This window comes from Primulina huaijiensis, chromosome 9, assembly GCF_012295235.1.
Source record: "Primulina huaijiensis isolate GDHJ02 chromosome 9, ASM1229523v2, whole genome shotgun sequence".
Lineage (NCBI taxonomy): Eukaryota > Viridiplantae > Streptophyta > Magnoliopsida > Lamiales > Gesneriaceae > Primulina > Primulina huaijiensis.
The window spans coordinates 2,127,440-2,142,595 of record NC_133314.1 but is presented as its reverse complement, the minus strand read 5'-3'; the positions used below and the strand labels follow the sequence as shown (position 1 = coordinate 2,142,595).

Genomic DNA, 15,156 nt, shown 5'->3' with positions numbered 1-15,156 from the left:
TAAACCGATGTTTTCCCCGGGAATACGATTACCGGAGAGGGCGGTGGAGATCTCAGGGAATCATGACCATAAAACAAACTTTTGGGCTGTGGATACCTATACCCTAGTTATCTACATGCACAAAACTTCTATCTTATATCTGTTCAACCGAGTATGAAGAAGAAGCATCCAATATTTGATTTTTCATCAGATGGGTGATCTTTACACATTTTGAACCTATATATAATCAACTAAATGGAAAATTAAAGATGGCTTCTGATCTGTAATTAGCTAGGAAATGTTAAATGTACAACCTGAAATAATTCTATGATAGCCCAAGCATCAAGCAAATCGATAAACAGAACTTCTGCGAGTTGCCAACGTATTCGACATTAAATCCCCAAAAAAAATAACACGAAAATCATCAGCCCATAAATCAGAGGAGATACAAAAGCCAAAAGATAAAGATTTTAGATGCAAAAGTTTCTCAAATTTATTAGTGATTCCAAAATCATTGCCTAGAGAAACCGATTCTCAAAGTTTATTAAAAAGAAGTAGGAACCTGTCTGAGATCTTAGTACACCAGTCAGCATCAAAACCAAGGCATGTCAAGATCCAAATAGCCATGCCGATTCACATCAAGAATCAGATATCTCCATTCACATATCCATACATTCAACAAACCAAACAAAACAAGCAAACAACTTGATGTATCAAGAACTCTGAACAAAAAACTTTGTAAAAACGTATCCATATTTGAATCCAATCATAAGAATGATGAAATTTATTGCTTAACAACATATCTACACACTTTAAAAGTCGAAGATATCTGAATTAGAAATCTTCACTGAATTAGATTGTCAAATATCCATATTCAGATACATAAGCACGTTAGCCACTAATAGAGGAAACAGATTAAGCAGTAACAATATCCAATCACAATCAGCACTAATCCAAATCTAACATACAGATTTTCCACCCAATTAAATGTAGTAGTGCTGCACACCGAGGCCATGCTTTCCATACAAACATCCAGGCCTGTTGTGGAAATATGGCAGCCTCTTCGATTTGCTGACTTTTGGCCCACCTCGCTTCCCCATCTTCCTTATCCTCTGCTTCCCAAATCTGTCCTTCAGTTTCCATGGAATCAACTCGTCATCCACGTCGTCGTCATCATCATCATCCATACAACCATCCTCCTCCTCATCACCAGCATCATCATCATCATCATCATCATACACATGAATACCTATCACGTCTTCAACAGGAAAACACACCACGGGCTGAGGTGAGACTGAAAGCGACTGCATGGAGATGACGTCGTCCACATGTGAGACATCACGCAGGTCTTCCTCTCCCTTGTGATCCTCCTCACTCTCGCCTCCGATGGAGTCATCGCAATCGCTGATGGCGTCATCGCTGTCGAAGGAGTAGATGTCTTCGTCGTCCGAGAGAGAAGGGATGACGAGCTCCCAGGCGGTGAGGTCCTCGACGGCGTCGTGCCGGTGGGTGGAGCTGTATCCTCCGTTGTTGGCCATGGATTTCCTCAAAATACTCAACATTTCTCGATTCCTCCGGAGTGGGAACTTGTTGCGGTTTCTCGGATTCCCCCTTTCCCTCAGCTGTCACGCTGCTTTATGGAAAAAAAAAACACGGGAATTCGCGTTTAGCCCTTGAAATACTTTATGTTTCACTTTGCACCATTACACCGACAAATTACTATTTAAATTAATTTTGGTTTTTTTATAAAATAATAATATGAATTTGGTGAAGTTCGGGAGACAAATGTCCCAAATTTGACCTAAGATAGAGGTTCAATATCTAATTATAATAAACTCATCTCTCATTTCAAAAATTTGTGTATCTTTTCTACAAAAATATATACTTTTTCGACGGTAATTATATAAATTTCTTTTTATTTTTCAGTTTTCTCAAATATGAAGTTCAGTTTCTATATTTAGTAGTATTTTTCTTGCACCTCTTAGTCTTAAGAACATGCGACCATTTTTTAATTGAATTAAATAATGATAAAATAAAAAAATTGTTTTTAAATTTTGTTTTTTCATTGATTTTCTTTAATATGTGTAAAAATAAACAAGTATATATATTTTAATGTAATAAGATTGTTGGGTTAATTTTGTTTTTTCAAATATTTTTCAATCAGTCATGAATATAAAAAGGTCTCATGTGTTTTATAATTTAAAATTAAAAACATTACATTTTGATTCGAATAGTGTAAAGCTTGTATGGTGCAAACTGCAAATTGTCGATTTACCCATTTAAACTCGGAAGCAAAGCAAAATGAAAATTGGCTTTATCTGAGTTACGTGGCAGTTATTGATCTCTTATTGGCCACGCGTGTGGAATTATGATTTTATTGGTTCGTTTTACGTGGCGAAGGTAGCTTACGCAACAAGTTGTCCTCTCAGCAAGAAAAATATTGTCGTGATTGACTGAATTATTGTAGAAATCAAGAACGCAATTTCAATTCTTCATACCCGAAATTAGTGTAAGAGTTATGTTGTTCGTTATGGGTAAATAAATCAATTAGTAGTATAAATTATAAATTTGTGTTTTATCATAATTAAGTGTTGTGCCAGATGTTACAGCATCTCGGACAACATGCGGCAGAATATTAAAGTTTGTAACACAAATTTGTTTTATATAAATATATAGACAATATTAGATATGCACAAGTATAAATACTTGTACGGTACTTTATGACAAAAATTAATCACTAGAAAACCAATTTGTTTACAAAAACCTATCACTAGTGATTATGACAAAAATTAATTTCTTCAACACTTTGAGAAAATAAACGTTCTAAAAAACAAATAACCAGAATAAAAATTTAAACAAGAAAGCAAAAAAATGTTGCCAAAAGAGAATCCACAAAAACGATCTTCAGCCAACTTCTTTACGGATGTTGTCTGCAAATGTTCCCAACATTCAAGACAACACGCGATCACCACTCTTCAACAGCAACAGCTTCGAGAATTTTTTTGGTCTGAAAATCTCCACTATGTGTATGTATGTATTATCGATATTGAAGCCGCCTCTCACCAATGTCCTTGACCTCTTATTTATGGATGAGACTTTATCTCCACAAGGAAACCTATTATACAAGGGAAGTAAGAGTTTTATTAGAAATAAACTCTTTTTAAACATTGATATCATATCTCATTAAATCATTCTAATAAATATCATATTTAAAATATATTTTAATAATTATCTCATTATCATATAAAGGCAAAAACACATTAAATATTACACTCAGTTAAATCAATAAGGGAAAATAATATTAGGGAAATAATTTAAATCTCAAGGAATATATCAATTTAAATTCAGAAACATTTTTTCCCTTCAATTAGGTTAACGATTATTAAAATCGTGTGTCTAATTGTTTATATCTTAATAATATTTATGTTGATAGTTTTCATATTATAAAATATGAATCATTACGATAGCTTGAACTAATCTTCGAAATTAATACAAACTTAGGGGGAGAACTATTTAATTTCTTCTTGTTTATATGTTTTAAAGAGATTTTTTAGTATAAAGTGCGACGATATTGGGATATAATCGAATCGAGTTGGTTCACATATTTTCTGAGGCAGCTCGATAAATATTTGATTTGTATTCAAATTTATCGAACTCAAACATGTTCGAACTTTTCGAATTCGAGCCAAAGTTATTTGTTTAAGTGATTTATGGATTTGGATTTTGTCCTCTCATATGTTGTGTGTGCATTTATATATGCTGATATACGGGTTTGGAAATTAACGCTTAATGGTTTATTGCTGTTGTATATATCGGTTTGGAAGCAAACATTTCAATTTGGAGAATCAATATTACAATCAAACTCGTTATAATGAAGTAAGAAGTGAATGGAGCGAGTTCGTCTACTCTTACATAGATGCTTAGTTGGTAATGTACGTCATGATAATTTTGTGGGTTGTTCTTGCGGATAAACTTAAGTTAAATTTGCAGGTGCCAAAAAATTCTTTAGATAAATTAGTAGTTGATAAATTTCACTGATTTGATATGATTGATTTTGGATGTACCTATACTATATTTTGTTATGAATGTTTTTGGATGACTAGTACTTATATCATGTCTTGGTTGAATGATTTAATAAATACAATTCATTTGTATATTTGTTCATTTTGGTGAAGTGAAAAATACTTTTTTAATTAACTAATTTATTTAAAATGAAGTGGTAATCAACAATTATATCATTAACTTAAATTTTAGTTGAAGTAAAATATTATCTACTCCTTCTATATTACAATAAGTTTTGAAGTAATAAAATAAATATAATTCGTAAAATAAACATTGTTGAAGTTACATACAATTAATTATTTTGCTATTTGACAAAAAATTCGAAGTAAATGCAACATTTTACTTCATCATAATAACAAAACTGCGAAGTCGTACAACTACACTACTTCTACAATTGAGTTAAACTATGAAGTCATAGATATAAATTGTATCGTTAATTGACATCACGGACGAAGTAAAAAAATATATTTTACTTCGGCAATCTATGTTACTTGTGAAGTAATATGTATTTATTTGCTTCGATAATTTATGAAACTGATGAGGTAAAAGATGGATTTACTTCGTCGATCAATGTTATATGTGAAATAATATGTAATCTTTCAATTCAATAATTTACAAAATCGATGAAGTAAAAAACATTTTTTACTTTAAAATATGTCCAATTTTGAACCAGTTTTGACTTGTTGGACCGGTCCAACACTTTGGTTTCTTATGGCTTACGACTTCGGGTTTTAGGCAAAGTAAAAAATACATTTTTACTTCACGTGCATCTACTTAGATAATTAGATGTATATTACTTAGGATAATGTCTGAAGTACATTGCCGAATTTCTACTAATGGTATGGTACAGTAGTTTGATATATGATATCCTATCATGAACAAAACTTATCAAATGATACTTCATGTTCTATTTCTATACACTGCTAATTCATTTTATAAGTATTTAAAAACAAGACCATGCTTGATTTGGGCTCTTTAAACCATTGGGCTTGTTAATGTGTAAAAATTGAAACTACAAGTGTCTTTTTTTGGGGGAGGGGTCGAAGAAATTTTTAGAAAAAGAAAACATAAATACAATAAATTTTGAAATTATCACTCAATCAAAGATTCTCGGATAATATTAAAAAAAAAAACTCATATCTGAACTAATAACAGAGTGATTTCATGCATAGCTTTCTAAATTAAAGTTCTTATAAATAAATTAATTGAATCGCGAACCTCAAATTAAATTTCACCGGCACGACCAAGCTAGTAAAGTATTTGCGAGTCCCATACATACAATGTACAGGGTGCATGTACGTTAGTCAATGCAATAAATGAACAAAAAAGAAGGGCATCCAAATCCAATCCTGTACAGCCACTCCTCCCATCCCATTCCACTTCCAAACAAACCTACACTAAGAATGAAAGGCTTTTGTCTTTAATATCAAATATGTAGCCTTCCCCCCTACATTCTACATCACCCCACTTGATCTATTTCCTACAAAACTATCACAGGATGGAAGATGAATATAATTTGCTATCGATGCTGATTCATTTGCCCGTCTTTAACCCTATAAATGTTGATGATACGGCTAAAAACCCATCTCACGTTTTGATCGAAAACAAGGTCCTGATATCTACGGAAACATCTAGGATGGTCGGCCAAATCAAAATTATTTATTGAACTCAAGTGGCAAACTCTATATGATGTCATAACAAATGGTATCACTCAAGATTTTGTTGGAATCGTAGTTATTAACAGAGAAGCTGACCGTATCTTCTGGACAGGTCCACTCCTACACCCACCCAAGTAGGAAATATACCCAATTTGCATGAGCTTTTTCAAGAACTTTCTTTCTTGTATTCAATTAACAGTGGTGTTAATATCTCTTAGCTGTGCTTTTCCAACCCATATGCCCCCATAAAAGTTCGACCAACCATCTCTTTATATCTCTTTACAATACACCACAATGTACCCAAGATATTCTTCACAAACCAAAAAACAGAGTGGAAAACAATGAAGATTCTATGTGATGTTTGCTGGAAAGAAGAAGCCTCTGCTTTTTGCCCCGCAGATGAGGCTGCCATGTGTCAAAACTGTGATATTCGAGTCCACAGAGCCAATAAACTAGCCGAAAAACACCCTCGGTTCTCTCTTCTCCATTCTCAGTTTCAAGACTCGCCATTATGTGACATATGCCAGGTAACAAACGTGCACATGTTTCATACTTAATAATGTCCATCATTTCATCTAAAAGTTTCAACATTGGAGAAAATAAACGATAATTACATGGTTAGACTCTAACGTTTACCATTAACTGGTTTTGGTTAGCATGCTTAGCAAATAATTGTTTCAGTCTCTTGACTTTTGAAAACACAACTAATCTGATAGCATGATTTTTCATCGAGAATCATTCCCACACTAAACATTTGCCAGAGAAAAAGAGGATATTCTCCCAAATCAGAAATATATGCCCCATGAATTTGCTTACTATCACGTATGTATTGGTTCAACAAACAAACTAAGGAAATTGGAAATAATTTGGGAGAATATCTCTGTTCTTGGGCAACAGCAGTCCAGTTATGGTTTTGGGGCAAAAATAAAACTCAAAGGTTCAATTTCAGGGAAAATAAGGTGGCACATGTGAAGCATATGACAATAGACAGTACCCATGAAAAAACTAGATATAGTTTCTTTTATAAGTTGAGGACCAAATCTATAAACCATTAACATGGACGACAAATATACTTAAATGACAAATTTTAGAGAGTAAAATGTAAATATCACAAAAGTAAACAAGCTAGTTAATATCTTCCCATATTTTCTTGATTGGTTTTCACAGGAAAAGAGAGCACTATTCTTCTGTCAAGAAGACAGAGCATTGCTTTGCAAAGAGTGTGATAGTTTAATACACAGTGCCAATGAACATACAAAGAAGCACAGTAGATTTCTACTTACCGGGGTTAAGCTTTCTGCAGCTGCTGCTTCATTTAATGTGCAAGCCTCATCCAGCGAATCAGGATCAGAAACAAAGATGAAGAATTCCATTACAAGTAAAACTAATTTCCAGCAAAATCTGATGACCGATTGCTCAGAATCATCATCAAATCCTTGGGGAGATAACATTGACTCGAGCAAAGCAGCAAGCATGACAGATCATTTAATGGATACTTTACCCAGTTGTCATGTTGAAGATTTGATGGATCCTTCATCTCATTATGGTTTCTGCAAGGTTTGTAGCATGTTTCTTGGTTTTTGTTTTTATATTTACCAATCCTCAGTTCCTCACTAAGTAACAGACTAAATCATCTTTACTTGAAGGAGCAAAGGAATTTAAATGGCACATGAACTTTTCAAATCAACCATAATACTGTTCGACTTATATTCAAAAATTTCAAACTCAATCTCAATTTGTGTGTGCACGCACATTTATTAAAATATTTAAAAAAGAACTTAACAACCTCAAGCTTCTACATCATAAAACATGATAATTAAGTTCATACCAAACAAATCCCATTAGAATTCTAGCTCTCATTCAAACAAAAATTATTTCAAATTTCCAGATTCAATGCTGCTAAAAAATTCATGCTCGAGAGGGAATAAGAATATGCGAGTAGTATTTGTGTATCTACGTCTTAATAACTAGTAAGAATAGGTATGTAAAAGACTCAACTTCCTATAACTACTTACATTATATAGCGTGTCAATTGCACAAATTATGTGTTGAAGTGCTAATAAATGATACTGAAGTCCGGTAAGTTATGATACTAGCAGGAAACAAATCTTTATTTTCAATAGTTTATGATACTATATAATCCTTCTATTAAAGTGCTCGTATACTAATTTTGGAGCTAATTGCAGATTTATGACCAGATGTCCCTCTTTACAAACGAAGAATTTGAAGGAAATTTTGATCATTATACATCCAACGATTATACTCCAGCTCAAGAACAAAGTTTGGCCAAAGTCACTGAGAAAAAGAAAGTGGTGAAATGTAGGAGTAGTAAATGATCAAAAGAAGGTTTAGCTTGGCAATTGTAGGGTACTGCTCTAATAACTGAACAATTTTCATTGCAATCTATTTAAATTGCAATTTCTCCCATTTTTCGACCAGTGAATGAACATTCTTACCTGTATACTTCATAGAGACCCTCAACTTGGGTGGTAAAAACCATTTTCTAATACTAATGTGGAGTTACTCCTCAAGAAATCCAATTAAAAAAACAATATGATTCTTACATGTTTTCGATAACACAAAACCAGTACACATGTTTTCGATAACACAAATCCAGTACACTATGCTCCTTGAAAGTAAAGTATCACTACTACATGCTGGAGAAGATGTTATTGGATCATCGATAGGGGGTGACTAGCTTTTTAGTCGCTCATGCCCGTTTTCAAAACTCATAAAAATTGGAAAAAATCTTGGCTGATTTTAGAAAGCAGAATCGCTGTTCCTGCTCTTTCCAAGAATAACGTCTTTAGCTTCGTTAATTTTAGAAGCAAGATAATGGCTCCCACCTGCATCGGGATGATTTGCTACCATCACCCGTCTGTGCGCTTCCTTAACCTTATCCGCTGGAGTGCTTTCCCTGAATCGAGTTAAACTGATGTTAAAAATGGAAAAAAAATCACACAATATCGTGTTAATATTGGACAGTGGTTGATATATTCATATTACATTGAACCCAGTGCGAATAAAAGGTCAAAGATGAATCAAAGGCTTTAAAACCAACAATAAAAAAAGCCCATCAATTATTAACCAACTTGAGATAAGGCATATAGTAACATAAAAGAATATAAAATAGAAATCTAATTGGGTCATAGTTAATTGCCAAACTTAACATACTTATGAAATTTAAGTCGCTATGTCAATTAAGGTTTTGAATTACCTGACTCCAAGAATAAGAGCGGCTTCCCTCCTAGTCATTTTTGACTGGAAACCTCCTTCATAAAATTTTCGCATTCTAACAGTTGGCGGCCTTGCCTTGAATGCTTGCCAGGCTTGAATTCCATATCTACCAGCATAAGCAGTAGCAGCGACGGCTATTCCTACAATTAAGGGTGAACTCTGCTGCGAATTTCAGATTTCAATTTTTTACAATGTGTGTAATTATTACTTCAAACACCAATAAAAGTAATCGCTATAGATAACCGATCTATTAGTATTTACAAGTGATAAAGTCAAGCCATTGATGATGCAGGAGGTAAAACAGAGTGATGTGATCCTGACTAAGAATGATGAGCAAATTAATGGAGGATTACTCGCCCACTTTGATGCTAATGAGTGAGGCGAAAACAAGATAACTGGAGTTCATTAGAATAAGAAATTAAAATTTCAAGAAAGTAAAGATGTGGAAAGACTGTGCTTGCATATTTAAAATGGAGAAACCAAATTAAAATCCGAGACTGATTTCGTTATTAACGGCTGGCTTTTCTCATCCTATCATAAATAGGCAGTTACTCATCATCCAGATTTCTTAGAGATTAAAAAATTTACTCCCACAAGCATTGCATCAATAGCCTCATTCCATGGTATCAGACAATAGAAAATGGTCAGTATAATTGCATAACTTATTATCATCGATTCATAATGCATATACTCATTTTTACACGTCTTATTTACAAACAAACAAACATCAATAGGAGTAAGTTGCATGCATCACTCAAACACAAATCAAAAACCAACCAAGATTCTACATCAAATATGGGTGCACACGGATTTTTTAGACGTATCCACTTGTAACTTCTAAAAACCTACAAATCAAGTATGCAATTAGAAAAATAAAACATAACAAGCACTTGATTCATGAAATGGAGAACGGAAAAACGCAGAATGCTTCTCAATACCATGTTCTTTCATTCACAATCCTTAAACAAAAATATATCGATTCAGTAGCCAAAAAATAGTAAAATGGGCGGCGGCATGGCATGTATGGACACAATCACATCGATTTTCCTCAAATTTTAGATGTAAATTATGATGAAATAAAGAATTTCAACGGCAAACTCACCATTTTTACTTGAAGACGACTCAGTAGTAAAGGTTCAACGCTGTGTGATATCCTGTCCCGGAGTTCAGATACGCTGCCGTGTGGCCCCCTTTAAACAAAAATTAGGGTTTCGAACTCTGGAGGAACGATCTTTCTGTGATTGGATATATTATCGAAACATTAATTAATCAATTAATTATACAAAGCGGGGTCGACGGCTCCGGCTGTTTGGAAAATCTTTTAAAAATTATTTTTAAAAAATTTCTAGAATATTTTTACATATCTATTAAAAATCTTTACGTTTTTGTAATTATTAATATAAAACTTTAATTTCGAAAAATTCTCTTATTAATTTATACAAATAGAAGTAGATAAATTATAATATGATGATAATTAACGAGGAATAAATTAAGAATAATATAATTTTGATAATATGAATAATAAGGAAGACGAATATGAATATGGAGTAGTTGTTACATAGATATTTGTGTTTGCGTATGTCTGGCCCGAGATTTGATAAACCGAAAGAATCAATTTTAACGTAAAACGTCACGTAAGACAGTCTCACAGATTAATTTTGTGAGATAGATCTTCAATCTGATTTGATTCATAAAAAAAAAAAAATTTATATGTAACAAATGTGTGTAGCAAGACTGAAGAATAAAATCAACACCAAACCAAGCCCACAAAGCAATGAAATAAATAAATAATTGTATGGAACTTCACATGTGAAATGGACCTCTTTACTCTTACTTTTATTCAATGGTGCATTCTCGTAAGATGTGGTTGAATTAATTGATAACTCCATCTACATCACTGCCACCAATGGAGCTAGTGTCGATTTGCGAGGGCCCTGACTGCCTCCCTGTTCTGGCAGGCGAAGGTGGATAAGAAAGCCGTTTCATGGCGGTTCCGGCTGAACCCTTTTCAGGTGTGTTGCCATTGTTGATTCCTAACGGGCTTGGGAGCTTCGACTTAGCTTTTGCCGACTTAGTGGATGCCATGAAACTCGGAACCGACATGGAACTCGCCAAGCTCTCGTCGTCGTTAACCGTTGAACCAGCAATACTATGCCTCCTGTTTCGCTCAGATTGTGCACTTATAGTACTTCTTGAATCATCATCTTGAGTTATTGCACTCACTTTTGGGCTTGCAGATTTTACTTTTCTTGCAGATATTGAAGACTTAATTGTCTTGGAAGGGGGCGTGGCAGGGGACTGGCGGCTAGAAGGTGTTTTTTTGTTGGATGGTGAAGATGGATTTTCAGGATTTAGCTGATGACGGGCAAAAGATTTCGTAATTTCTCCTCCTGGAGCACTTCCAAGATTAACACTTTTGATGGATATATTATCCGTATTGAGATCTTTGTCCACCGAGGTTTGTGTCTCCGACGGCCGATCAGCCATCCATCGTTCTAACCAGCTCCAACCCCAGTGAGGATTAGTTGGGTCCATGAAAAGTAAGTTCGAAGACCTCGCTGATTTCTTCCAAGTTTGCTGTTTTCAGTTTAAATGTAGATAATGGAAAACGATCAATTAAACATTAAGAGAAGGGTATAATTTTAAACTTTCAAACAGTTTGTATGTACATTGTTGTGCTTTCTTGTAAACGCTGGATACCAACGAAGACTCAACTCAATTTTACCTGATGAGAGTATGAATAAGCTAGTGCTCTTTCTCGCCTCATTGTTGCTCCGTACTTCTGAAGCAAGCTCGCCTCGATTTGCTCTTTAGATTGTAAACTGTCATCCCATTCCTCTCCCATCTACAAATGAAGCCTCGAATTAAAAACTGTTGATAATCAAATGATGGATAAATAAAGCTACTCAATGTACAGGATTTTGCAGTGACCCATTGTTTTCAATTTATAACCTTATGCATTGTATGTTTAGATGAAAACAACCAACAATTTACGAACATGACCCAAGAAAGAAGAATTAAAACCATAACCAACGAGTTAACTTGCTAAACATTAATCCATAACAGAAAGCTAACTTTAACTTCATTCTTATTGTAGGACCGAGAAGTGTGTGTTGATTAATAATAGTGCTCCTCAAGTATTTTACAGCATACAGCAGTCCAGATACTAAGTTTTGAACATTGTGCCACGTTTGACAGCAGGACAATCGTACTTCCCAACGACACCTCCCAATAATTGCATCGACTTGCAAATTTTGAAATAACACATGATTGTAACTATTATACCAATCATAAAAAGAAGCTACAGTAGCAGGTACAAGTTCCTACACTTGTTTTTTCCTGAGATTACCAGTGTCGGACTTGTTTATAAAGAAAATGCTAGCATTAGTAAGAGAACTCACTCTCAAGCTATCCAGTTCCTTAGCACGTTTCTGTAAGAGCTGTCTCTGAAGTGCTCGATTCTCCTCTAACATTCTGAGCCGCCTTGCTTGAATCTGAGATTGCACACGAGATAAACTTTGCATGCATTTTAGAGTGTTTGCGGTTTGGCGTTTCACAATCGGTCCGTCAACAAGTGATTTCAGTCTTACAAGCCCTCTTAGAGCTCTTAATGCCCTCCTCGCCTGAAAAATAAAAAGACCAATAAAATTTCATAGCAAACTTTGTTACACTCTGATGAACAACAATTCAAGATAAGATAAAATAAAAAATGAAATGAAATATAAATGATGATTGCACAATTATATTATTTGCCAATCAGAATAATCGTCTAGGACTATGATGAAATGATTCATGCGAATGCTTGAATACATGAAGTCAGTATCGCTGAGTAATTTGCCACGTTAAAATGTACTAACAAAATTTATATACATATATATAACTACAAAAATATTAAATGCTCGTATTTCAGGTTTGGGATAAATTAATCTCAAGTTCTATATAAAAATGAAACAGTTTCAGCCTTCTTGCCGGCACCACCCACTTTTGATCCTTATGTTTAAGGCTTCAACTTCACTTACTATTCTCTAGAAAATATTTGTATCACATCAATATCCCATAAGCTACCATACCAGATAACCACGGAATGCGGTCTGAACTTTGATAGCTGCCACTTCCTCCTCGGATTTTCCTGCAAACCTTGTCACTGTTTGGGGCTGGACAACCTCTTCAGCTGCTACATCTTCAACATTTGTATCAACCGAGACAGTATAAGCATTGTTTGACTCATTCTCTGCCTTTGTTGGCTTCTCATCTTCCAATGGCGGAAGAGGGTGAGGATGAGATGCTTCAACAGTCTCGGGGATCGGAAAACTAGATGCCAATGGCTTTTCTTTCCCGAACCATTTTCGCTTTGACTTATTTGCACTCTAAATCCAGAAAGCACAACAGAAGTTAATGAAAACAACCAATCATCAAAGTTTTATCACAATACATTGAATCCAATCTGCTTTGCGCACCTTAGCTTTCTTTTCCTCACTATCTGAGCTGAGGGCCTTTTTCACCGACAAAAACCAACCATTTGTCTTGCCCATCTTCACTTATTATTCCTCAATCTGTCTTTTCTGTACACAAAGAAACCAATTTATTTCCAAGATTTCATCTCTCCCAAGGGTCAAGATTATACATGCAAGAGCACAAACACCTTGATAAGCAATCCAAATAACCAAAAAAACAAACAAATGACAGTTCTTTATAAACAAACAAGCATTCAATATGCGACGCCCCAAAGCCAGAAAGATGAATTTTCCAGGATAAAAAAAAGCTCAAAATTCTTGGAAAATCATGGGATTCGCAAATTTTACACCAAGAACCTTGCTTTATCAAAATATCAAGAAAATAAAAGCAGAAAGTCACCCGAAACTGTATCTGCTCAGATCTCATACAATTGCTTCACCCTCCCAATAGATACAGTCGATTGAAGTCTCAGTTCACACCTGAACTTAAAAAATCAAGAAAATTACAAAAGATAAGAAATTGGACTCTTCCATTCTTTGTCTAACGACCCATTTTGAGTATACGAATTTTGGTTAGTGTGTTGAAGATGGGAACCAGATCTTGGTAAACTGAACATTTCGTTAGAGGAACGAACATCTAGTGGGGCACACGTTTCCACAATAATACAGGACAGCCAATTTTATTACTTTTAATACTAAATTATTTCTTGTTAATTGCCCTTTTCCTTAATTTTTTTTTTCTCATTTTATTCCATGTTTCTGTTACATGCCAAATTATTTCTAAATTTATTTTATATATATATCAAAAAAACAATTCTCGTTTTCATTAAATTCTATGACTGGATTAACATAGTTTTAGTTTGAACTTTTTATGTCGTGTTTAGGATTCCATCATTAGATTTTTGTTTTAACGTATTACAAAAAACCGACCTATGTAACGGTAAAAACTTGTGTGAGACGGTCTCACAGACCGTAGTTTGTGAGACAGACCTCTTATTTAGGTTATCCATGAAAAATTATTAATTTTTATTCTAATAATATTATTTTTTATTGTGAATATTGGTAGGACTGACCCGTCTCACAGATAAAGATTCGCGAGACCGTCTCACAAAAAACCTACTCTAAAAGAAGATTATGTCTCTGCATCACTAGATCGTTGGCTAATATTAGTTAGACATAGGCTAAAATGGTAAAGCAATTAATGCTCTAAACTTCTATTTTTTTGGCAGAGACAATTGAGTAATATTTAGGGGAGAAAAATTATAGAGTGATATTTGTTGGGTTTAATTCCACCTTCGAATTTTCTTACAACTAGTTACTATGCACACCCGTGCGTGTGTGTATAATATTTTTTATAATTATCGAATGATTAAAGTGTTATTTAAATTGTTGAAATAAAAATAAAAATAAAAGTGTTTCTTGAAATTAAAAAAATAAAAAACAAAAAAGTGTACATATTTTCATTGCCTAAATAATGAGAAAACTGTTGAAAATTAATATTGAATATTTGAATATTGAATGTTGAATATTTGAATGTTGAAAATTAGTTAAAATTAGGTGTTAAATCTTGAAATTTGTGTGTGATGATGAATGTAATGATGTAATTTATTTTTGGATTATTTGTAAAAAAATTTCTATAAATAGATCTCTCATTTGTGAAGAAAATCACAATTGAGTTGAGAGAAAAATATTATAAAGTGTGTAGTGTGATAATTTTGAGAGTTTGAGATTTTTACTTTTTACCGTAAATTTTTACTTTTTCACAA

The 15,156-nt window shown here is 33.8% G+C and overlaps 4 protein-coding genes and 1 long non-coding RNA gene across 7 annotated transcripts; 1 reads left to right on the top strand and 4 right to left on the bottom strand.

Moving 5' to 3' along the window:
• Positions 1-585: 585 nt before the first annotated feature.
• On the bottom strand, positions 586-1,601 carry LOC140984113 (uncharacterized). Its single transcript, XM_073451312.1, has one exon. It carries the CDS (start codon positions 1,539-1,541, stop codon positions 963-965), a length of 579 nt encoding a protein of 192 aa, XP_073307413.1. The 5' UTR covers positions 1,542-1,601; the 3' UTR covers positions 586-962.
• A 3,627-nt stretch (positions 1,602-5,228) lies between these two features.
• Positions 5,229-7,104, bottom strand: LOC140984176 (uncharacterized). The gene is made up of 2 exons (XR_012176576.1): positions 6,983-7,104; positions 5,229-5,433 (listed from the first exon to the last, which is right to left on the bottom strand). It is a non-coding gene; the product is annotated as an uncharacterized lncRNA (long non-coding RNA).
• Positions 5,427-8,126, top strand: LOC140984174 (B-box zinc finger protein 21-like). Its single transcript, XM_073451413.1, has 3 exons — positions 5,427-6,226; positions 6,867-7,256; positions 7,886-8,126. The coding sequence occupies exons 1-3, from the start codon at positions 6,041-6,043 to the stop codon at positions 8,033-8,035; spliced, it is 726 nt and encodes a 241-aa protein (XP_073307514.1). The 5' UTR covers positions 5,427-6,040; the 3' UTR covers positions 8,036-8,126.
• LOC140984175 (mitochondrial import inner membrane translocase subunit TIM14-3-like) lies at positions 8,063-10,260 on the bottom strand. Of its 3 annotated transcripts, XR_012176575.1 has the most exons (4): positions 10,039-10,193; positions 8,917-9,098; positions 8,291-8,616; positions 8,063-8,258 (listed from the first exon to the last, which is right to left on the bottom strand). XR_012176575.1 is itself a non-coding variant. In XM_073451416.1 (3 exons), exons 1-3 carry the CDS (start codon positions 10,039-10,041, stop codon positions 8,460-8,462), a joined length of 339 nt encoding a protein of 112 aa, XP_073307517.1. In that variant the 5' UTR covers positions 10,042-10,260; the 3' UTR covers positions 8,220-8,459. The 3 variants fall into 3 exon arrangements, 2 of the variants coding, with proteins under 2 accessions (XP_073307517.1, XP_073307516.1); XM_073451416.1 differs by having other exon boundaries at positions 8,220-8,616; positions 8,917-9,095; positions 10,039-10,260; XM_073451415.1 differs by having other exon boundaries at positions 8,220-8,616.
• Positions 10,261-10,618: 358 nt separating this feature from the next.
• On the bottom strand, positions 10,619-14,059 carry LOC140984173 (protein IQ-DOMAIN 2-like). Its single transcript, XM_073451412.1, has 6 exons — positions 13,791-14,059; positions 13,394-13,498; positions 13,007-13,303; positions 12,338-12,559; positions 11,662-11,781; positions 10,619-11,513 (listed from the first exon to the last, which is right to left on the bottom strand). The coding sequence occupies exons 2-6, from the start codon at positions 13,466-13,468 to the stop codon at positions 10,809-10,811; spliced, it is 1,419 nt and encodes a 472-aa protein (XP_073307513.1). The 5' UTR covers positions 13,469-13,498; positions 13,791-14,059; the 3' UTR covers positions 10,619-10,808.
• Positions 14,060-15,156: the final 1,097 nt, after the last annotated feature.

Bases quoted from the DNA above. Each gene is read 5' to 3' on its own strand.
- LOC140984113 (XM_073451312.1), bottom strand. From the start codon at position 1,541: ATGTTGAGTATTTTGAGGAAATCCATGGCCAACAACGGAGGATACAGC.
- LOC140984174 (XM_073451413.1), top strand. From the start codon at position 6,041: ATGAAGATTCTATGTGATGTTTGCTGGAAAGAAGAAGCCTCTGCTTTT. The intron at 6,227-6,866 runs GTAACAAACGTG...TGGTTTTCACAG, and splicing joins CATTATGTGACATATGCCAG to GAAAAGAGAGCACTATTCTT. The intron at 7,257-7,885 runs GTTTGTAGCATG...AGCTAATTGCAG, and splicing joins CTCATTATGGTTTCTGCAAG to ATTTATGACCAGATGTCCCT.
- LOC140984175 (XM_073451415.1), bottom strand. The intron at 8,617-8,916 runs GTAATTCAAAAC...AACTCGATTCAG, and splicing joins GCTCTTATTCTTGGAGTCAG to GGAAAGCACTCCAGCGGATA.
- LOC140984173 (XM_073451412.1), bottom strand. From the start codon at position 13,468: ATGGGCAAGACAAATGGTTGGTTTTTGTCGGTGAAAAAGGCCCTCAGC. The intron at 12,560-13,006 runs GTATGGTAGCTT...TTTATTTTTCAG, and splicing joins CCGCATTCCGTGGTTATCTG to GCGAGGAGGGCATTAAGAGC. The intron at 11,782-12,337 runs GTGAGTTCTCTT...CTTCATTTGTAG, and splicing joins AGGAACTGGATAGCTTGAGA to ATGGGAGAGGAATGGGATGA.